The sequence below is a fragment of the Balaenoptera musculus genome, chromosome X (assembly GCF_009873245.2).
Source record: "Balaenoptera musculus isolate JJ_BM4_2016_0621 chromosome X, mBalMus1.pri.v3, whole genome shotgun sequence".
NCBI classification, from domain to species: Eukaryota; Metazoa; Chordata; class Mammalia; order Artiodactyla; family Balaenopteridae; genus Balaenoptera; species Balaenoptera musculus.
The window spans coordinates 84,061,001-84,085,453 of record NC_045806.1 but is presented as its reverse complement, the minus strand read 5'-3'; the positions used below and the strand labels follow the sequence as shown (position 1 = coordinate 84,085,453).

General features: G+C 41.8%; 1 protein-coding gene across 2 annotated transcripts in view; it reads left to right on the top strand.

Moving 5' to 3' along the window:
- Positions 1 to 397: 397 nt before the first annotated feature.
- PCDH19 (protocadherin 19) overlaps positions 398 to 24,453 on the top strand; it is a 103,193-nt gene continuing 79,137 nt past the window's right edge. For both annotated transcript variants that reach the window (XM_036839977.1, XM_036839976.1), the window contains exons 1-2: positions 398 to 2,572; positions 6,179 to 6,506. In XM_036839977.1, the coding sequence (XP_036695872.1) occupies positions 426 to 2,572; positions 6,179 to 6,506 (2,475 nt within the window). In that variant the 5' untranslated portion in view covers positions 398 to 425. The remainder of the gene's footprint in view (positions 2,573 to 6,178; positions 6,507 to 24,453) is intronic.

The following is a 24,453-nucleotide window of genomic DNA, read 5'->3' as shown; positions in this document are numbered from 1 at the left end:
GCACTCCCCGCTTTCGCCTCAAGTGCGGTCAGGACTCAGCAGCGCGTCGACCCGGCCGCTCAGACGCCGTCCGACCCGCAGCCCTGCGCCGCTGCGGCCAGTCGAGCCCGGCTAACTTTGAAGGGGGAAAACTGAGTAGCCGGGCTGGAGGGAGGGGGCTCGGGGCCGCGCGGCGCTCCCTCGGCCCCCCGGAGCCCCCGGGCCCCCCGCGAGCCCTCGCCTGGTCCGCCGCAACCTCAGCATTGGAGCCGGCGCGGGTGTCCCCCCCGCGCCGCCGGACCGCCCTGGGCGGGACTCCTCCCGCGGCCTCCGGGGCCCCGGGGCGCGCGCAACAGGCGGCCCAAGTCGGCGGGAAGCTGGAGCGCCGGCGGCGTCGGCCTCGGAGGGGTGTGGAGAGGCGAGGCCAGGCAGAGCCCCGCGCAGCCATGGAGTCGCTCCTGCTGCCGGTGCTGCTGCTGTTGGCTGTACTGTGGACACAGGCGGCCGCCCTCATTAACCTCAAGTACTCGGTAGAAGAGGAGCAGCGCGCCGGGACGGTGATCGCCAACGTGGCCAAGGACGCGCGCGAGGCGGGCTTCGCACTGGACCCACGGCAGGCCTCTGCCTTTCGTGTGGTGTCCAACTCCGCTCCGCACCTGGTGGACATCAACCCCAGCTCGGGCCTGTTGGTCACCAAGCAGAAGATCGACCGTGACCTGTTGTGCCGCCAGAGCCCCAAGTGCATCATCTCGCTCGAGGTCATGTCCAGCTCAATGGAGATCTGCGTGATTAAGGTGGAGATCAAGGACCTGAATGACAACGCGCCCAGCTTCCCGGCGACACAGATTGAGCTGGAGATCTCAGAGGCGGCCAGCCCCGGGACGCGCATCCCGCTGGACAGCGCCTATGACCCGGACTCGGGCAGCTTCGGCGTGCAGACGTACGAGCTCACGCCTAACGAGCTATTTGGCCTGGAGATCAAGACGCGCGGCGACGGCTCACGCTTTGCAGAACTCGTGGTGGAGAAGAGTCTGGACCGGGAGACGCAGTCGCACTACAGCTTTCGCATCACTGCGCTCGACGGCGGTGACCCGCCGCACCTGGGCACTGTTGGCCTCAGCATCAAGGTGACCGACTCCAATGACAACAACCCTGTGTTTGGCGAGTCCACCTATTCAGTGACCGTGCCAGAGAACTCACCTCCCAACACGCCTGTCATCCGTCTCAACGCCAGTGACCCAGACGAAGGCACCAATGGCCAGGTGGTCTACTCCTTCTATGGCTACGTCAACGACCGCACTCGAGAGCTCTTCCAGATCGACCCGCACAGCGGCCTGGTCACGGTCACTGGTGCCCTAGACTATGAAGAGGGCCATGTGTACGAACTGGATGTGCAGGCCAAGGACCTGGGGCCCAACTCCATCCCGGCACACTGCAAGGTCACCGTCAGCGTTCTGGACACCAATGACAACCCGCCGGTCATCAACCTGCTGTCGGTCAACAGCGAGCTGGTGGAGGTGAGCGAGAGCGCCCCCCCGGGCTACGTGATTGCACTGGTGCGGGTGTCTGATCGAGACTCCGGCCTCAATGGGCGTGTGCAGTGCCGTTTGCTGGGCAACGTGCCCTTTCGGCTGCAGGAGTACGAAAGCTTCTCCACTATCCTGGTGGACGGACGGCTGGACCGCGAGCAGCATGACCAGTACAATCTCACGATCCAGGCGCGCGACGGCGGCGTGCCCATGCTGCAGAGTTCCAAGTCCTTTACCGTGCGCATCACTGACGAGAACGACAACCACCCGCACTTCTCCAAGCCCTACTACCAGGTCATTGTGCAGGAGAACAACACTCCCGGTGCCTATCTGCTCTCTGTGTCGGCCCGAGACCCTGACCTGGGTCTCAATGGCAGTGTTTCCTACCAGATCGTGCCGTCGCAGGTGCGGGACATGCCTGTCTTCACCTATGTCTCCATCAACCCTAACTCGGGTGACATCTATGCGCTGCGATCCTTCAACCACGAGCAGACCAAGGCATTTGAATTCAAGGTGCTGGCCAAGGACGGCGGCCTGCCCTCGCTGCAGAGCAACGCCACTGTTCGGGTCATCATCCTCGACGTCAATGACAATACCCCAGTCATCACCGCCCCACCCCTGATCAACGGCACCGCTGAAGTCTACATACCCCGCAACTCGGGCATAGGCTACCTGGTGACCGTTGTCAAAGCAGACGACTACGATGAGGGCGAGAATGGCCGGGTCACCTATGACATGACAGAGGGCGACCGCGGCTTCTTTGAAATAGACCAGGTCAATGGCGAGGTCAGAACCACTCGCACCTTCAGCGAGAGCTCCAAAGCTTCCTACGAGCTTATTGTGGTGGCCCACGACCATGGCAAGACGTCTCTCTCCGCCTCTGCGCTCGTCCTAATCTACCTATCCCCTGCTCTCGACGCCCAAGAGTCGATGGGCTCGGTGAACTTGTCCTTGATTTTCATTATCGCCCTGGGCTCCATTGCTGGCATCCTCTTTGTCACTATGATCTTTGTGGCGATCAAGTGCAAGAGAGACAACAAAGAAATCCGGACCTACAACTGCAGGTAGAGCCAACTTTTCTTTCTTTCCTTCTTTGTCTTGGGTGAATAATGTGTATCTGTGTCTCTGTGTGAAAATCCCAGTGCTTTTGTTTCCTATTTAAATGCATGCACCTTACTTACAGCGCTTCTTTTTGGAGGGAGGGGGGAGTTTATGTCAGCCCAACTTGATCAATTCTTTTGAACTGACAGTTTTCTGGAAGACAATCATTTACTGTTCGAATGGATTCTGTCACATAATGATGATGAGCAGAAAAGCAATTATCATTTTAAAATTTGCACAGCTGTCTCCATGAAGTTATGGCAGAAGAAATTTAATATGAGAGAGAGAGAATGATTGATTGATTTTTAGCAGAACCTTGAAGTACCGCAACTTGATTTGGGGGCTGTAGTGTTTTGGGGACAGGTACTGAAAGGAAAGGGAGTACTGGCAGCTGCCTTGTCCTGTTGTAGAGAGAAACTCTGAAGAAAGCCTGTGAGTGGGAGTCTAAGGTAGGAAACAGAGTTGGGGGAAGAGAGAACAGGAATGTGTGGGGAAGCAGGTGATTAGAGTTTTTTAGTGTGTTCTTGGCTTATTTTGTATCCAGTCCCCAAACATCTGGCTATGTGAAGTGAAATTCTACCAGTCATCTATATGTTTTCAAATATCTGGTTATTGGGTAGAGACCAAACATCCCAATGAGGAACAGGACTTTTGCATCCAGATGTTTCACTAAAAGTAGCAATCTTCTGGAGTTGATGGTTCTTTCCTCTAATGTGGAACTCTGCTGTGGCCCTAAGAGCTGGTCCCTACCAGTGGATGTCACTATGGGCTATGGTGTTACAGTTTCCCTTGAAATGTGTGCAGGATATGTGTGTGGTATGCCTGAGAGAGAGGGAGGTGGGGGAAGGAGGGAGGGAGGGAGGGAGGGAGGGAGAGAGAGAGAGAGAGAGAGGGAGGGAGGGAGGGGGAATAGAAATGTGGAAACTGGAATGACACATAGTAATTTTTTTTAAAAAAAGATTTCCTGATAAGCACTTTGGAGGGTCTTGCTGAAGCCCTTCCTTACAATATCCAATTTAGGATAATACATGTAATTTTTTTTCAGCAGTGTCTCATTGAAACGGTTGAAAAAAAAGTTGTTTCTTTAGTTTGCTGAAAATGAATGATGCTGCTATTTCCAACCAAGGTGTATGTGTGCTTTCAATACACCTACACATCCAGCGTGTCTTTTGTGCCATCTGTGCTTGCATATTAATCAGTCAAAATATGTTCCTGTAGGTCCAATTTGTATTTGACATCAACAGAAATGCACACTTCTGTGAATCAGAGCCCCCTGAATATGTAACAGCCATGCAATTATTGTTTCCCTTTTACTATTCTCTGCGTTACACAAGTTAGTAGACAAATGCTAACCACACATGAATATCAATCAGGTGCCATAAAAGAGCAGCTGCAATGCCTCATAAATGCTTTAATCCTGTTGCTAGTGAAATGGCCATGACTTTTCTTTCCTTCAGCTCCGAGTCATTTCAGATGGGAGAAATGGAAATTAATATTACTCTTACCTTTGAAACCTGTGACTGCCAGTGGCAATTTTTATAAGAGAAAAATGAGGGGTCTATAAAATTTTATTTATATGGAGATAATGATAGAGGGGACTCTTTTAAGCCATTTCCTCAGCATAAAGTAAATGCATAAGACCCTTTCCTTGATGAAAAGAAATCAGGTTTAAATAGAGATACTGAAGGCTTTGCCACCTCTTGGTGATGTATGACTCAAAGTGAGAGCTCTTTCTGAGAGCTTGCCAGGGAGATCATTAAACAGGGAGGAGAGCATTTGAAATGAAAAGAAAAAAACAAAAAAAGTGAATCTCAGTACTCTCCAACTTCACTCATATGTGTATTTTGTAAAGAGCTCTGTTTCCTGCGCTGGTTTGGGATTAATGAAGTACAGTTTAATTAAATAATTGCTCGATACAGAAAGGGCTGTGCAATGAATGCCTCAGCTGAATAATTGGACGGGGCATTGCCAAACTTACCCATCGTGGGTAAACAAAATGATTAGAACTTCCCATTGATTCTAAACGATTAGAAAAGAAAATCAACCCCAGTCCTGGGGTCTTTGGGATTTTATCTGCTCCCAAGCCCCAGTAGCATCAGCTTGCCCTCACTGCAAGTCTGCCTGAGCACAGAGCGAAAGGGTGAGGGGAACGCAACTGCTCAGCTCTAGGAAGATCCCTGGGACAGAGCAAGAATGTGCCTCTGGAGATATGCGATCTCCTGGTCTGCTCACTTTTTAGAAACCTAAAGTTTAAGAGCTTGTCTTTCCGTGTATTAAGCAGAGGTTTCTTGTTCTCAGCCTCTGCAGAGCCTCTTCCTGAAATGCATTCATTTATGATACTTGCGAGATGATCTGCACTTGCTGCTTGAATTGGGCTCCCTTTTTATATGCAGACAATTAGCTTTGTCGAGGGAGAATACAGGCACAGTCTTTCCCTTGTAAAGATCAACCTGTATTATTTATTAACCCTATTGTTTTGCTGATTATTGCTCAGAAATGGAATTTCCAGACAATAAGCTGAATCATTATGTGCAAAGTAATAAATGACTTTGAGAATCTGGCTACATTTAAATGTATTTCTTTCGACAAGTCTCTTAATGCTTGGTGTCTTCGGTGCACGTTGCTGGGTCTGTGTCAGTGTTCATTAAATTGAGCTCTTTATGTTCCAGTGGCAGCACAGCTGCTTGTAGGTACACCTGAATGGAGAAGGATGCTGAATGCACTAACCTTTAAATTCCTTTGCAGTAATTGTTTAACCATCACTTGTCTCCTCAGCTGTTTTAAAAAAGGACAAAACAGCAAGTGTCTGCATTGCATCTTGGTTTCTCCCATTAGCGAGGAGCAAGACAAAAAGGCTGAGGAGAAAGTGAGCCTGAGGGGAAAGAGGTAAAAAGTCTTTTCCCCTCCTTCAAATGGGTTTGGCTATCAGATTTCTTGAGGAGAGGTGGGGGGTGGGGTGGGGAGCAGAAGGGAGCAGGGCTAGGGCAGGGGGAAGGAGGGTGTGGAGGAGAGGAGCTGAGGATTTGTCAAAGGACAGGGTCTGATTTGCTCCAGTTCAAAACCGATCAGTTCAGTCATCAAGGAACCTGATTGGGGGTGTTCGTCACATGGCAACTGCTTGGAGGAGCTGGAAAGGGGATTCGTTTTGATTTCTTTCTATCTCTTCTTCTGTTAAATTAGGACTAGCTTCTTATTTCACCCAGGAGTTCCTTTGGGTTCCAAAAAAGCTCCAGGTTTGAGCATTTTCATGCTTTCTCTCCCATAGGCTCAACTTTCCTCGTCCCCACACCCCTGTTAAATGGCCACTCACAATGAGAAATTCCAAATCTAAAGTATAGAAACGTGGGGGGGGGGGTAGTGGGAGGTTACTATGTTTAATATAAAAACTTTACAGCTCTCAGCTTGTTTTCACATGTAGAAAGCACAGGGAGAAACCTGATGATGTAATGCACCAGAATAAGAAGCTGGAGCGGAGATGGGGTGCAGCCCTCTGGGATGCTTAATGTTTATTAATCGATGCATGGTTTGGGAGGGCGTTAGCGATACATGCTGCCTTTTCTGTCACATAGAATCGCTGAGTACTCCTATGGGCATCAAAAGAAATCAAGCAAGAAGAAAAAAATCAATAAGAATGACATCCGCCTGGTGCCCCGGGACGTGGAGGAGACAGACAAGATGAACGTTGTCAGTTGCTCCTCCCTGACCTCGTCCCTCAACTATTTCGACTACCACCAGCAGACCCTTCCTCTGGGCTGCCGCCGCTCTGAGAGCACTTTCTTGAATGTGGAGAACCAGAATACCCGCAATACCAGCGCCAACCACATCTACCATCACTCTTTCAACAGCCAGGGCCCCCAGCAACCAGACCTGATCATCAACGGTGTGCCTCTGCCCGAGGTGAGTGCAGCTAAGCGGCTCTGTGCGGTCCTCCCAGGCCTCTTTCCCATGCTGCTTGCTGGACCCCATCAGCCTCTATGGTGGCACATTCCCTGGCAGGGGTGGGAGAACTTCTCTGCCTAAGCCCATTTCCGAAGTCAGGGTTTGCTACCAGTGCTTCTTGGGGCAGAGGGTAACCCAACATATTGAGCCTTTGTAGGGGTGGATGTTGGGAGTGGGAGCTCAAGGTCTGAGCCTTTGAAATATCTGTATGGTATTTTGGCGTAATACGAATTGTACCACCTGTTGCAAATACAGTACGCTTGCCAGCCTGTTGTACCAGTACTACAGTTAAAGTGGCTAAGAATCAACAAGCAGTCTTAAAGATGGATGAGCCCTAGAATGCTCGGGGGCCAGTTTCCTAGTGTGAGAGTGATTCAGCCTCCTGAAGCCCCCTTTTGCTTTTTCTTTGGTCATATACGTGCTTTGCTGAGAATATGGATGGGCCGGTTAAAGGGAGGCAAACAAAAATATAAAAAAGCCACATTGCTATTTCTTAATAGTTCTTATGGTGACATTTGACAAATGAGGAGGTTGAAACTGTCACTAATAATGAAAATTTCAGGAATTAACTATGTATTTGAGTTAGCTCTGTTTCTCTTTACCAGGAATGAATGTTTTCAAATGGAAGCATTTTTTTTTTGACACTACATGGTCCGGTGTTTGCTGGCTATTGAAATATTTCAGGGTAGTAGGGTAGTAATGTGGGTGATGGTAGGTTGGTGGCTGGGTGGAAGGCTATAAATAACAGCTCTTAAGTTAATTTCATTTTTCCTTGAATTGCTTAAGTCCCTCTTTGGTTGGAAATTTAATGCACTGGGAGGCATATGCCCTCTTCCAGGCCACTAATGAAAGGAATACTACATACTTGGAGACCACTTCGCAACCATTGTCTTCTTTGATCCTTACAGTCAGGTATCTTAATAGGTTGTCCTTCAGTAGATGATGAATGGAGGTCCAGAGATGCTAAGGGACTTGTTCAGACTCACAGGGCAGGGATATCAAGAGAGAGAGAGAGGAAGGACTAGATTGCAGGGCTCTATAACTCTGGCGAGTGCTGTTTCAGTGACACTTCCCTGCCTCAGAAATAATTCAGCCTGACATACCTGGGCTGGGATGCATATAAAATGGCCTCATAGTATTTATATCAATTTCATAGGGCAAAGGGTTTTAGGACCACTTTTATCGACTGCTCCTCTTAGTTCCTGAAAAATATTTCTCATCAGAATTAATGGGGCCAAAAAGCAGTGCTTTTCATGAGAAACTGATGATTTTCTTCTAGCAACAGAGACACCAATATTGTCAATCTATAAATCTATAAATAAGGATTTATTGAAACTCCAGTATTATGCTAGGTAGGCTCAGTTATACTTATGAATATCAGTGGATACTACTAGGGACTAGACCATAGACTTTCTGGAGGACTACTCATGGACCACCAAGAGTTCAACAATGGAGAGGGAGAGGTAGTGCTATGTAGTGGAATCAGATACACCATGATTTTGAATCTGGGGGACATGTCTTGCTATGGTATCCCTCTGAATCTCTGTTTCCTCATCTACAAAATGGGTACATCTGTCATGCAAGGTTGGTCCAAGGAATAATATGACATTATGTAATGTAAGGGGTCTGACACATAGGTACCCCCTGAATCGTAGATCTCTTCACCAGACAGTAATTGGAGGGTGACTATTGTAATGGCCTGCATACCTGAGTGTAACTCCCTAGGCACTTATAACCAAAGAGGAATTTAGGCTGGTTCTGTATAGAGAAGATCTACAAAGTGGTGCTGTTAGAGTATTCATACTGGACTTTTAAACAATGGAGGTAAAAAATGCCAAGGTTTTGGGTTAGGTGCTGACTGCTGCTGCCTGTGGAGATGGACAAAAGAATTGAATCCTGAGGGCTTGGTGACTATGCAATCAATTCAAAGTAGTAGAGAAACATAAGCCCTGGTGTCTATGGGATGTTTTGAGGGGGCAAGAGATATATGACTATGTCTGCATGGTTTACTTGAGAGCTTGGTGTTCTTTCTGAGATTCTCCTGTGGACAAAATGAAACAAAGTATTGCTTCAGTTATTTAGAAAAGCCATTGAAAGTCTGAATTCTGATCCTATCTCTGACTCACAAAGCAAGATACTCTCTTATTTAACAAAGTCATGCAGAACCTAGCGTCTAGGGCTAGTCAGGGCCAAGACAGCATATATTAGGCACGGTGAGGTTGTGTATTTCTAATATGCAGTCCTGGAGAGTTCAACTGACAAACCCATTCAGAAAGGAGAGAGACCCACTCACAGCAGAGCATGAATCAGGCCATTTAAACCTGCATCTGTCACAAAGTCCTGCATGGGGAAAATGACACTTCTCCTTTTCTTCCCATACCAGAGGCCCTTGAACATGGACTAGGTAGAATACTTAGGTACAGTGAAATCTGTAGAGGAGTAGGGATGATTGATTCATACATTCAACTAATATTTGTTGTCTGTCTATTCTTTGTAAGGTTCTGCTGTAGGCTCTGGTGTTAGAGAAATGAAAAAGATGTCCTCTGATCTCAAACAATGCACATTCTAATGGGGGAGATAAGCAAATAGGTGATTTGCGGTATGGAGTGATAAATGCTATTATCAGGTACAATGGGAAAGTCTCCATTACTAGGATAATAATATCAAAATGTATTTCCTACCTTTTCTTTATATTTTTCCTAATTAATTAATTAATCCATCTAAGAAACCAACAGTTATTAAGCAATTATAGCACAGAGTGTTAAGTGCTACCATGTGATACATATAAGATTCTGTGGAAATTTCTGTATTAAATCTTATTATGTCATGTACATTTTTCTCTATATTATTTCATTAAACCATTTTTTAAATTTGTTCATTAACCCAACCCAGGAGCATTTATTGCACACTTAGAACACGCCAGACACTGTATAACTTGCCGAGGGTACAAAAATAAAACACTTGATCCTTGACCCCAGGGAGCTTACAGGGAGACAGACAAGTAAACAGGTCATTTCAGTTCAGGAGAACATCTCTTTACTGAGCACATGTTACATTCTTACTCACCAGTCTGGGACCAAAGGGCACTACGCATTAGGTTCCTTTGCTGGGCTACCTTGTGGACAAACTCACTCCCTTCATTAGCTGCAGCGTCGGTTACAGGGCTTACTGGCAATGGCATTACAGAGGAGTGAGAACTGCTCCCCTCACAGCGCTGCATCACACTTTGAAGTTTATCACCATGGCATTAAATCAAATCACTAAGCATTGTTTGAGTGTCCACTGTGTGCTCAGCTGTGTGGCAGGTACCATGGGGATCCCAAATAAATATAAGATGTAGCATCTGCCTTCAGAGTTCATAGTCTGGTTGGGGAGCTAAGATCACCCACATGATTTCCCTGTAAGCAACACAAAAGGGTTTCTAACCTCGAGTCACTTTGCAGCCTTCCTAGTACTCTCCTGCTCCTCCTTCCCTGGCAGTGCAGCCATCATTTATATGTAGATTTACTGTTGAGCTCTCAAGTTTGGTGCTCATGTGAGGGTAACTTTTGCATCAGTGTGCAGACCTAGCCACATTTGAACATTGTTGGCTCTAGAAACTGAAGGGAACGTGACTTTAAAGGCAGTTAGGTAGGAAAAGGCAAAGGGAATGGAGCACCGAAACATTCAATATTAAAAAACTCAAATTAAAAAATGCCTCACCGAAGAGACTGGATGTTTGACCATTTCACCCCTCCTGAAGGCAGGAAGAGGTCCCACCCAAGTCTCTATTACCAGCAGAAGAAGTGAGTTGCATTGGAACTCAGCCTTTAGAATTATGGAGACCATCTTGCCTGGAATTCTTTATCTTCATTTACCTGTCCTCTGATGTTGGTCAGGAGATCAGCTGTGTGGATTTTGTGGTTTTGTACACAAATTTGAGGAGGGAACGTGGAGAATGCTTTTGCTGTTTACAGAAGACTTCTGTAGAATTAGTGATGTCAAGTATCTCTTAAATATTTTAAATTGAAGGTGAGATTTGCATTCTTTGGCATCCTGGTTTATTTAGCCCATAGACTTAGTGTATATGTAAGTGAATGTGTGTGTGTGTGTGTGTGTGTGTGCACATGCATATGGGTGTATGGGGTGGGGGGAGAGTGAAGAGAGGGGAAAGGAGGTTGAAAAAATAGATAATGGAGAAGAAAGTAAGTAGTTTTGTCAGTTTGCTAAGATTTTTCTAAACTTAGTCCAGTTTTTTTAGAGACTCCTCAGTACGGCAAATAATTTTTCTTCCAATCTTATGGAATGGTGGCACGCCTCCTGGGTGTCTCTGTATGCTACAAAGTATTACTCCTTTGTACATCAGCATTCCTGCATTACCCTTTTTGTCACCCAGGCCATGGTCATTGTTGAAGGAAGAAAATGAAACTCATTTCTTCTGCTGGTAATGGAGACTTGGGTGGGACCTCTTCCTGCCTTCAGGAGGGGTGAAATGGCCAAACATCCAGTCTCTTTGGTGAGATATTTTTTAATTTGAGTTTTAAAATATTGAATGTTTCAGAGCTGACAATTCTAAGAGAGTGATAGTGGGCAAGAGCTTCCAGAATTCTAGTCATAGAGTGCATAGGGATTTAATTTTGGTTTCAAACTCCATCTTGAGCTCTCTCTTTTTATTTCTCCTTCTTTCACTAGCAAACTGTAACATCTTTGATACAAGACATCCTCAGGGTGTGTGCGTGGTCTGCTATGGTCACTCACGGAGCAGTTTCATAAGTAGCAGCGCGGTAGCAGTGGATGAGCTTGCAGGACAAGGATGTATGTGGCAGACCGAATTGAATGCTTCCAATTATCCTACCGAAAGTCTCAGTGCGTGTTATCTTAGTGCAAATAATGAAACTAAAACATCAGTTAGGCTTTGAAGAAAAATAAGAAAGAAATAGCATGCTTTGGTTCCTAAAAAGAGTTTTAAAAGTTAGGGATTTGCAGTGATTTGAGTGAAACTCTGAGCTAAGGAGCTAGAAAAGCAGCCACAAACCTATGAGGTGTCAGATTCAGAAGTCACTAGAAAATTAATAGGTACAATGAGGCTGGTTAGGATAGCAAGGTAATGACACAAATCGCCCCCTCCAATTAAAACAAACCAACAAATGCCTCAGCAAGCAATTTTATTATTCCTTGTTTTGACAGGGTCTTGGAACCATCTGAGTCTTATCCCTAAGGGTCAAAAGTACCCCTCAGGCTGCAGAAGGAAGCAATGGAAAACAGTGCAGCCCACATCTTTTCAAGCTCACTCCAGTTTTCTTAAAAATCAAAGGCTCCACTTTTACTGAGAGACAGTCTAGGGCCACCCATTGCCTACATTGCATCTTATTGGCCCGTTTCACATCTAGTCTAAGCAGTGCGTTTCCCATGGGGATCCGCTTGCAAGATGTGTTCCAGAATAAACTGTTCCTCCGTCATCTCCATGCAACTGCTGCAGAACTGAGTTAGTTTACATTAGTATTTGCTAATTTATTATTATCATTCCTTATTGGCAATTAACTGGTTACCTTAGAGATCACCTCTCTCCCCATACACCTTCACTAAAGTTGAGCTCAGCCAGAGAGCTTGCTAATGATCCTGAGATTTCTCTCGCTAGGGGACTGGAGGCAGGACATTTTCCATAGAGGGTTCTGAGGCTTTGGAATTCCTCTTATCAGAGGACCACTTGTTTTGGGTCCCAGTAACCCTACCTGGTTTTTCTCTGTCAGTCAGATTTATAAGGTGGGAGGAGCTGCAGACCTCTCCTCCCCTAACCTTGCCCTAGTCTTTGCTGTGGCTTTGGTATACCCTGCCCTGCGGCTGAAGCAGTGGGGTTGGGGGATTGCTTGTTCGGAACTGGAAGACTGAGAGAGGATGAAGCCACCCGCCTCTTATACACAGGCCTCTTGTACAAATGGCTTCATTTACCCACATCTGAGACACTTGATCCAGCCAAGCTTGGCCTCCCCTAAGCCCTAGAAACTGAGATACACATGCAGAGGGGTCAACATCTCAAACTCCAAGCAGATGCCTCAGATCCTTTATTATGTTGAGGAAAGTTCCCTCTCTGCCTACTTTCTGCAGGGCTTGTATCATAAATGGTTGTTGAATTTTGTTGAAAGCTTTCTCTGCAGCCATTTTCCCCCACTGAGAGGAGGCTTGATTTCCTGATGTGTGACTGGTTGGCCTTTAATGTGAGCCTCATTTACTTCGAACAATTGATAGGCTTGAAGTGAAAGTCCCAGAGGATCAGTTGTTTGTAGAGGGAAGTGCTCTTCAGGTTACATTTCCTCTTTGGCTGTTGTGTAGTTAGGAGTGGTTTTTGTGGCGGCTGCATGGTGAGGGTCACTCTGCTTCCAGTGGGTGTACCCAGGCTGCTAGTGCCTTCCTATGTCCCCCCAGGGAACCAGGAGCAAAGTACTGCAGCCTGAAACTGGAGAACAGCTCTGCCAGCTCTAGGAACTTGGGCTCCCATGAGGAAATCTCATTTGCCATCATTCAGCAGCATTCAGGATTTTGCTTCAGGATACTGGTTAGGACCACACAGCGCCACAGCACTCCTGGAAGAGGTGTCAGAAGGGACCAGTATTTCTACTCTATAATCATGAAAATGGAGTTGCAGAGAAGGCAGATGAGTCGCCCAGGCACACATCATTTGGGGCCAAACTGGGTCCCTTTGGATTGATAGCAGTTCCTCTGTTGCAGTTTCCAAGTGCTTTCTGTCACGTAACAGAAAACTTGATTGGATTCCACAAGAAGACCTGTGGCTATACCTTTGGCCGGTAGTTGTGTTCCTGAAAAGTTGTGCAGCAGGAAAGTGTTTGTTTTGTAAATTAGACCCCATGTTAACCACAGTGGTGGCATTCCATATAGAAACACTGTGGTGGATTCTTTCATAAAGGAAAAAGCCCTTGTGTAATGTGAATAATCAACTCCTTACCAATTTCCTTTGTAAGTCTGGATTTTTCACATATCTTGTTTGCTTAAAGTGCAATTCCTCACATTGGCAAGATTTACAAAGCCTTTGAAAGATGGGCTAATTCATTATTCCCTTGACTTCTCACTGTCTAGCCTTCCTGGTTGAATCTCACTTAATTAAAAAATGTAATTATGTAATATCTAAAATACATGGTGTCCAGAGAAGACAGATAATATCTCCCAGATTTAACAAATGTTAACATCTCATATTTGCTCCAGATTTAAAAAAATTAAAGGTTACAGCTATCCTCTTCCCATCCTATTCCTCTCCCTCTATCCATTCTTTGTAAGTCTGTAGCTGGAAGAACAGAAACCCATCAGATATGTTTTTGGTGCATTCTGTCTTAGCCTCTTGAGCTTGCTTCTGAAAGAGATGGCTCTCATTTTGCAGCCCCAGGTCCTAAAAGCTCCCCAAGTCAATATGGGTTTCCTGGATTGAGTAGAGCCTGGGAATTACTTTGGAAAATGAGAAGGCTCTCTTAAACTTGCTTTAAATTCAGCCTTTGGTAGTATATAAAGATGTTAAAAAATTCAGCCTTTGGGGACGGAGAAAATTACTTTTTGGAAAGAAAATAAGTGAGAGTGAGAGTTAGACAGATTGACAGACAGACAGGTGTCAGGGGCAGCTATCTTGAGTTTTGAGCAGACCATTTGGGATTGAAGCAGGCAAGAAGCTTGGTGTGAAGCCTGCATTCTCCTTGAGCTCAGTGTTCATGGATTAGCACTGGGGCTTCTTCATGTCAGATGCTTAAGCACTGCCTTGATGTGCATAGTCTTCGGATGCTCCATTAAGTCTCTGAATGCCAGGGTGGCCAGTTTTCAGCTTCTCCCACCGGGACCCATCTGGCCACTGTTCTGTGGCAAGCTGCTCTCCCTCACTGCCACCAGCACTGGTCTTGGCAGTCTCTGCTTTCTGGATAATTTTTGCTCGTAAATTTGATTTCCAGAGCATGAAGGGCACTTCATCTCAGATTGTGTAGTTTGCTCTTCTGAACAAAATGGATTCCCTGTGTACGCTGGTGGGAAGATAAGTTCAATCCAGAGGCCAGACTCTCCCTTTAGGGGATTGTGTGTGTGTGTGTGTGTGTGTGTGTGTGTGTGTGTGCGAGAGAGAGAGAGAGAGAGAGAGAGAGTGAGAGAGAGAGAGAGAGAGAGAGAGAGAGAGAGAGAGGAGAGGAGAGGACATATCTACTTGTCTCACCCACTTATTCTGCCTCTGAGGTGATGGAGCCTTTCTGAGCTGGCCTGATTGTATACATATCTATGAGCTTAGCTTCTCAGAGCCCCCCTCCGCACTGTGACACTCTGCTGGTTATCTCCCTAAGGAAATGCTTATAAGCCTCATCACAGCAGGGTGTGATCCCCCAAATGTGAGGCCAGGGCACCCCAATTTGATATAGCCCAGGGACAGATATCCTGGGGACTATTTTTAATTGAGAGCTCTGAGTAGGAAGCAGCCAAATAAACATTGCTGTGCATACAACCTAGCTTAAGAAAACCTTACAGGGAATCTCAGTTCCTTGGAAATGGTTTTCTGAGTCTCAGTTTCTCTTTTTGTCATTTTTGGGCATAATGCTGTTTAAAGTCTTCCTCTTTAATTCACTTGGCTCAAGGAAATCTGGTTTGGGCTGCCTATGTGTACAGGTACTTTGCTATAAAACCATATCTTTTCTGAGTGAGATGTATGAGTAGGGAGACTAGATCAGACTGCATTCATAGGGATTGACTTAACCTTTAAGCAACTTTTTTTTATAACTAAAGATGCCTGTAATCTAGCATTCATATTTGAAACTTGACATGCTTGAGGGATACAGGGCTCTGGAAATGCAGGGACAAGCAGAGGCATCTGGCTATAGGTAATGTTGAATGACTTGTTGGAAGATTGATTCCCTTCTCTGTGCTGCCAGGCACAGAGGCCATGGTGAGGACACAGGCACGCTGCCCTCAGAAGACTGTCACTGACTCTGATCTTGCCATCCTGGTCATTTCTTTATTTAGTGCATTTCCATTTTCTCAAGTATAGACTTTCGAGTGATGGAGTATGCTAATGGCAACATTTGTTCCTAAGACCTTAGGGGAGAGAACATGATGGCATTAGTATTAAATAATGTCTTTTTCATGGTGAGATTTTGCCTGATTTTTTAATTGCAAAACAATTTATGATAGTTATGGCTCTTTAGAAACAACTCTCAAATGCTATATATGAAACACCAATTTTCTGTGTGGCTTGTGAGCCTGCTAGTGGGATGTGTGTCCTTACATCTCTAGGTCACTCTTTCTAATTTTGCCTCTACTGGTAATTCTTTAGAAACGGAAAAAGGTGTGTGCTTTGTTGCAGCAAGAAATACAGTAAGGAAATGCCTGAAATGGAAAGAAAGTTAAACTGCTTTTGCACGAACTCTATGTAGGGGCCTGATAGAGCAAAATCTTATAAAACTGGTAAAACTTGGTGTTTGCACATCTGATCATCTAGCGCCCTCAAGAAGTGATCATGGAAGGTGGAGAAAAACTGAACTGTAAGGGTTCATCCGGAACTGCAAAGGTTTGTGGCTGTGCATGGTGTCATATTTGGAGTCAAATATGTGTGTGACACTTGCAATACCTTGCTTTCCTCACCCTTTGAGCCTAGCAAGCTCCATTGGGACAGTTATCCCTAATGTGTGTGTCACCCCTAGTCACTGTATTCCCAAAGATAATCTAGAAATCTGTAATTCTGGGATAGGGGAGGAGGAGGTCACTAGCAAAACAGGTGAAACAGAGTTAAAAACCTCACAAAAGAGAAGCTTTAGTTTATTGAAATGTATTATTACTTAGGAAACCAGACTCCAAGACATTGAGAATTCTGAAAAATCCAAACAGATGCCAAACGGCACCAATCCTGGAACAAACATATAAGGAGACTGGGTCAGGGGATCTCCAAGTTCTTTTGCAGCTCTGAGTGTAATTTGAATTTTGCAGTATTGGTTTGAAGGGTTTCATATAACTGCATTAAGGTTTGAGTCTATGATGACAATGGCTGCTACAATGGCTACCACAATGGTGGTATTGAGACTAAGGGACTTAGCTATGACAGGTGACACAATAGATACGGCCCTTTAGCTTTTACATGAGGGCAAGATATTCTATGTCTAATGTGAGTTGTATGTACAGCAAAAGTCAGTAGCCTACCTATTCAAATGGGTCTCCTTGTCCAACGTGAGTTCTGTCATAAAGGCAGCAATGAGTACATTAACCTTGCTTCAGTTGGTCTGTACTTGTTCTAGGGATGAGTAGGAGATACACTTCTCTTGCCTGGCCAGCTAGACCTTTCAGAAGTACACAAATTCACTTAAGTATAAATTATGTTGATTATCACGCTACCGAAAAATTCACAGAGCTGTAAGTCACCAAGACCTCCTTTTTAAGTTAGGTATTCTTGAGAACTGTTTTGTATATCATGATAAATTATCTAACCTTTCATACTTTTGAAGGCCAATATTATGGAAATAAGCAGCTTTTTATTCCATTCTAAGGTCAGTCTAACTAAATTATGCAACTTCTAATGCAATTGCTTGAAGCTTCAACTTTGAAAGTTTTCTCATTTTAATACCTTGCAACAGAGATAAATATTTTTTAGCTACTATTCATGCTTAACAATATATTTCCGTGATTGTCATTTTTTTGGTGGCATTTGTTGGCATGAGAGGCAGTTCACCATGGCTTTGCTTATTTTGCTGTTTGCTATATATAGATAATCAGCAAAGAGCCAGAATTCAATAAAAACATGTATTTTTGTTGTTGTTGTTATTTTTTAGTTTCAGGACATAGGAGGCTAACTGAGCCCTACAGAATCAATATATAGGGGGCACTTGGGGTTTTTCTTGAGAATCAAAAATGAGTTAGATTTTCTTTTAAAGCAGATTTGATTCCAGAATTATTAAACTCAATGCATGTTGGAGGCTGGCGGATTGCATTTAGCAGGATTTGGGGCACTATCTGTAACAAAGCAATCTACTTCTTTCAGAGAGTAAACTGCTATTTCAGGGGAAGGATAGGTCACTAGGGGAGCTTTTGGGAAGCTCTGTTTTACTTTTAAGCCCCCTAAAGAATATTTTTCAGGGGCTCCTTGAAGGCAGGGCCAATTCTGTGCAATTCCTTCTGTACAGTGTCAGGTGTTATTGTGTTTTGTTACCCGTGAGTTATATAGTTTCTGTGGTGGTTACTGTGCCCTGATCTTAAAGGGTATTCATTTATTCTAGGTAAAGCCTGGCCCTCTATGTGGATTACTTCCAGACTTTAGTGAATGGACTTACTGTTTAGTTAGTTAGACTTTTTTTCAAAAAGATATTTTGGCTTGAAAATATTCACCCATTCATCCATCCACCAAATATTTGTAGATCATCCTTTATTGACCAGCCAGTACTCAGCTCTGAGGGATATAGAGCAAGTATAAGCAGTGCCTACCCTCATAGCTTATATTGTCATTGAGGAGACAAAATGAGATGTTAAACACATTTTAAAAAGTCAATGGGGAAACTAAGGATTATTCACTAAGTGGTGACATGTAATTGATTAACAATGAAAAAAAGTTTTAATTTCACACTATAAGTCAAAATAAATTCCACATGGCTTAAAGAGTTAAAACTTTAAGATGAAAATTCAAATAATACAATTATTAAAAGAAAACAAATAAATATACATCTAACCTTGAAACTGAATAGGACTTCAGAAGCATAAAAGCAGTGTAAATGAACGCAAAGAAAAATACCAGCAGCTCTGGTTAAGTAAAATTTAGAAATGTCTGCATGTCCCAAAATTTCAAAAGCTAAATAAAAAAATAAACTATAGTCCAGGAAATATTTTCAATTTATATAGCAAATAACCTATATTTATTATTTCTACAAATATTTATAGAGTGCTTACTGTGTGCTTGTCACTATTCAAAGTGCTGGGTATACAACAGTGAACAAAACAAAGTCCCTGTCCCCATTGAGTTTATGTTTTTATGGGTACAAATAATAAACAAATAAATATATAATATCTTAGGTGGTGATATGTAGAAAAATAAGGAATGGTAAAGGGCACATGCTCTGCCAGGAATGAAGGTTCTCTAGGGAGGTCAGGGAAGATATCTTGGATAAGGGGACATTTAAGCAATGCCCTTCAAATATAAAGAGCTCTTACAAATCAATAAGACAAATACTACAATATAAAAATTATGGGACTCCCCTGGTGGTGCAGTGGTTAAGAACCTGCCTGCCAATGCAGGGGACATGGGTTCAAGCCCCGGTCCAGGAAGATCCCACATGCCACGGAGCAACTAAGCCCCTGCACCACAACTACTGAGCCTGAGTTCTAGAGCCTGCAAGCCACAACTACTGAGCCTGCGTGCCGCAACTACTGAAGCCCGTGTGCCTAGAGCCTGTGCTCCGCAACAAGAGATTTCACCGCAATGAGAAGCCCGCGCACTGCAACGAAGAGTAGCCCCCACTTATCGCAACCAGAGAAAGCCCATGCACAGCAACAAAGACCCAATGCAGCCAAAAATAAATAAATAAATAAATAAATAAATAAATAAATAAATAAATAAATTATGTAAAGGACACAAATAGGTAATTCATAAAGAAGCTGTACAAATGACCAGTATATGAAAATATTTCAATCTTAATAACCAAATAATAGCAATGGAATGCCATTATTAACTTTTAATTATGGACACTATATATACTTATTAAAAAGTCAAGCAGTACAGGAGTGTACAAAATAGAACTGAAGTCTTCACAACTCTCTTCTCACCCGTCCATTACCTCAGGGGAACCACAGACAATAATTTGATGTACAAGATGTCATTTTTTACTTATCAAATTAGGAAAGATTAAAAAAAATTATACTGAGCATTGGCAAGAGTGTGGTTATCATACGTGGAGTATAATTGATAGAATTGAAATTAATATAATCTTTCTTGGGGTGCAATTTGTTGATATTTAAATGTCCTTGAATATGTAGTGTTTCTTCTTCTGGAAGTTATCCTAAGGAAGTAACTTTAGATTTGCTTAGAAATTTACGTTCAAGGGTGTCAATCTCAGCATAGTTTATAGAAATAAAATATAGGAAATATCCTAAATATCATCAATATGTGAATGACTAAATATATCATGGTACATATATTGCTAGAATACTATGAAGCCATTAAAATAATATTTTGAGGAATATTTAGTGACACAGGAAAATGCTCATGTTATACATTAATTGAAAAAAATAAGTAAACAAAACAGCATGTATAGATTGATTCCAGTTGTTTAAAAATACATATGCAGAGAAAATACACTGGAAGGTAAATTACCAAAGTGTTAATAGTTATCTCAAGTTCAGGAAATCAGGTGATTTTTACTTTTTTTACTTTTTAAATATACTTTTCTAATTTCCCTATTTTTCTATATTGAACATGTATTATCTTTGACATCGGAAAGCAATTACTTAAAAAAGTTAACTACTATATTACACAGTAACTATTAAGGAACAAAGAGGTGGCGTAAACAGGATTGTAAGTTATTATGAGGAGGGACAGATCAATTATGCTTTTCAATTTCATTTTTCAGTCAGATTATACCTTCTGAATTTTTCTTCTTATTTTTCCTTTTTTGGAGGTCTCTCTCAGATGATAACAGGTATGAAGGTTTATATTTAAAAATAACCCTTTTCTTTACAGTTTACATTTTAAGTGTGAGAAATAATGCTATGAAAAATATTTTTTCCTCCTTCATTCTTCTTGCCCATATGTATACTCTTGCAAAAGTAGACTTATTTCACCAGTGTTAGACATCTGGTTCACAAATTTTATTTTTAGAATGAGGGATTTTGAAATAGTAACATTTAACTTTAATCCATACAGATTTTTAATACTATAAAAATGATGTGGACTTTTTCTAAGGGCCAGTTTTCACAAAATATATTTTTCAGTGCCCTTTTCAGGAGCAAATAGCCAATTCGAAGGAGAACTTTTTTATACTCCTCAGTATTTGATTTCATGTTTGGGCTTGTTGGCTCTGAGACATAGGATAGCCCTGACAATTTGAAACAATAAAAAGGAGGGAGTTGATGAGTTGGTGGTCACTGAGATACTCAAAATTTCAAATTTCAGCCTTGACTAAATGCACTGTTTTTGTTCCAAAAAAAATGGAGTGAGTTCAATCCTTTTAAAGAAATGCTAATTTATTTGATTGCCTCCCCATCTAGTAGCCTAACTTTAAACAGCATAAATACTACAAAACGCAGTATCCATTGGGGCACCTTTTAAATGATGGCTGTGTAAACTTCTCACATACTCAGTACTGCACTTAGTATGTAAAATGACTATTCAGTGGCCCTGTGTAGATATCAGAACTATTTAGATATTGTAAAGAAAATTCTCATTACAAACAAACAAACAAACAGATGCTCCCCCCACCACCCGCCACCATAGTTAATAGATGAGAATGTCATCTGTACAATGTCACCCTGATTGTAGATGAAGTGCTTGCCAGCTATGGGAAAACATCTGTGGCCTAATTCTGTAGTCTGTCCCTTGGATGAATGGAGACTATGGACTTCAGTAGAACTGTATTTCTTATATGTGCAGTCATTTAACTAGATGAGTTTCTATTCAAATTGTGTTTTTCATGTCATAACATGGAGTATTTGATAGAAATAAATAGCTGTTTCTTTTTTGTGAGTGTGGTCACAGGAAGAAGGGACTAAAAATTAAGGGCAATTAAAGGAAACACCATTACCTTCCTCCCAGCCCTCCTCTTTTCTATCTTAGATCTTTAATGAAAAAGTCCTCATTTAAAGAAATACTGAGAATGCTTGAAACGATTATGAGGCAACTTAAAAAAGATTCACATTTTTCCTTCATATGGCTTGAAGATGGGGTTGTTTGGATTAGAAAAGAATTCCCAGGAAATTAAAATATTTAATTGATTTTAAGCCAGGATTTGAAAGAAGTTAATGTGATAAAGCAGAGTGTTCTAGCTGAAAAAATAAAATGTAATACTATGTAAATTTGTATCACCACTAAAGTGAGTATAAATCTCCAGAAGGTGATAAGAAGATTGAAAGCAAGGAATTTTGTTTACTGAATTCTGATCCTATTGGCGGTTGCCTATCAGTGGGGGTTTTGTACTGGCTCTGAAGAAGGCCCTACTAAACACATGCTGCTGCCTAGTATGTGTGTGAAGTTCTGATTCTGAACTTGCCTATGGGCCGTGGATAGGTCTAAAGACCTTGAAGTTCTCCCTACCCTCCACTTTCCACGGCTGTTGTTGCCTAGGGCCCAAGAACAGAATTGATTAGACTTTGTGGTTGAGAAGTTCTTGTTTACCAGTGCCATTATGAGGGAGATTGAGCTACCTAGGGAGATATAGACACACAAAAGCTCCCTGCCACAAATGGTAATCTCAAGGGTTAGTATCTTTAAAGACACACCTGTTAATGTCCTGAGTGAATGTAGTATACTAGCTGACTTTAACTTGACAATTATTAAGAAACCTGTTGCTCTCTGGGGGAAAAGTAGTCTGGGGCCACAAGGCTTGTGAGACCTTTGTTCCCCGACGAAGGATCAAACCCACACCCCCTGCAGTGGAGGCGCAGAGTCCCAACCACTGGACCGCCAGGGAATTCCCCCAGTGTCTTTTTTATTATTGTTCTTATTAGTTACTCATTACAAAATGAATTCATTTTCATTGCGAAAACAATGGAAAATAACAGAAACATTTGAGGAAGTTGGAAAATCATCCATAATTCCACCACTCAGGGGCAACCACCATTAACTTTCTGTTCAGTGCCTGACACAAAATAAATGCTCAATAAAAGTTAGTGAATTAATGAAAAAAACTTCCACGGTTTTACTGTTTTAAAATTGGAATCACTTTAGTTGAGATCATTCTGTTTCTTTTCCCATCTTTACATTATATCATAAGAGTTTTTTTCTATATCAGTAGAAAATATTTATAAGCAAGATTTTTTTTAGTGGTTGAATTGTATTCTGTTCTATAGATAGGATTTATTTTACTCAAACAACTTTTAATGTGGATCTTTTAAGTTATTTAAATTTTTGTCGTATTATAAATAGCACTGTAGTAGATATCTTTATGTATAAATCTCATTATTATCTCTGATTGTTTCCTTAGAATAAATTCCCTAGAGGTGAAATTGTTTTATCTGAAGGCTTATATATTTTTAAGACTTTTGATATATATATTTCTCCCAGAAAAGTACCAATGTACAGTCCCACCAACAGTGTATAAGAAAGAACCCATTTCACTGTACTCACAAAGCATTATTATAAAATATCATCACCAATCTGATGAAACCATAGGGAAACAGGCAGTCTCATACATTGTTGTTGGGTGTATAAATTGGTACCAGTCCCATGGAGGACAATTTGACAGCATTCTTCAAACTTGCAAATGATATATTTTGACCCAGCAATTATGTTTTTAGGGTATTCATCCCATAGATATGCTAGACCATGTGCAAAATTATGTAAATACAAGATTATTCGTTGATGTATTATTTGATATAGCAAAAATTAAAACAATATGTATGTCAAGCAATATAACCCTTTCAAAAATGAATGTTTTATGTATTGATAGTGAAAGATCTCTAAATATATTGTTAACAAAAGGAAGATTCAGGAAAATATGTAAGCACACTATCATTTGTGTGAAAAAGGAGAGAAAAAATGTACATTTTATTGTTTTATATATGCATGAAATTGTATGAAACGATAAACAGGAAATTATTTAGAATGGGTACCTGTTGGGAAAATGGCAAATGAGAGTATAGGGCACAGGAATGGGAGGGAAAATTATTAGTTCTATAAATGAAAATAGGTATCTAATTTTAGTTTAAATTTGTATTTCTTTGATTTTTCAAAAAAAAAATCTCCCTTATATCATTTGTTGCAAAGACATTTTTCAGTGCATTGTATGACTTTTAATTCTGTTTATGCTTATTTTTTATTTACAGTGTTTTGGAATCATTATATAGAAAAATATATCACCCTTTTAGTCTATGATATCTTTTGTTCCTTTTAAGCTATGAAACTGTCTTCCAACCCCGAGATTATATATATACAGTCGTCCCTCAGTATCTGTGGGAGATTGTTTCCGTGGATGCTCAAGTCTCTTTATATGTCATAGTATTTGCATATAACCTACACATCCTCCCGTTTACTTTAAGTCATCTCTAGGTTATTTATAATACCTAATACAAGTAAATGCTATGTAAATAGTTGCCAACATGTGGCAAATTCAAGCTTTGCTTTTTGGAAATTTCTGGATTTTTTTCAAATATTTTTCATCTGTGGTTGGTCAAATCTGCATATATATATCACATTTTCCAATATTCTTATGAATTCATTTTTTCATTACATTTTAAATTCATTAGGAATTTATTGTGGCATGTGGTTGGAGGTGACTGTAAAAAAATATTTTTCTAGATGGTTAGTTGGTTGACTTTGTATCATTTATTGTTTATTTCTCCTCCTTCCTCACTGCTTTCTGTTGCTTCTTAAAAACATCATATATTAAGTTTTTATATATACTAGGAACTTACCTGAGTTGTTCATTTTTTCCCACTGACCTGTTTGTCTACTTTTGTACTAATACCACACTGATTTAATCACTGATACTTTATAATGGATTTTAATACATGGTAGGATTTGTTTCTCCTTATTTATCTTTTCAAAAAAAACTTTTAGTTTTTCTGTATTTTTTCAGATAAACTTTGGAATCACGTTAAATTTAAAAATGATTATGTTGGGATTTTGATTGGAAATAAATTTAGGAAGAACTGATGTACATATAATGCTTAATACCTTTTTATAGGAACATGATATCTTTTCATTTAGTCATGTTTCATTCCATTGTCATCATTAAATTTATATAGTTCTCCTTACATTTCTTGT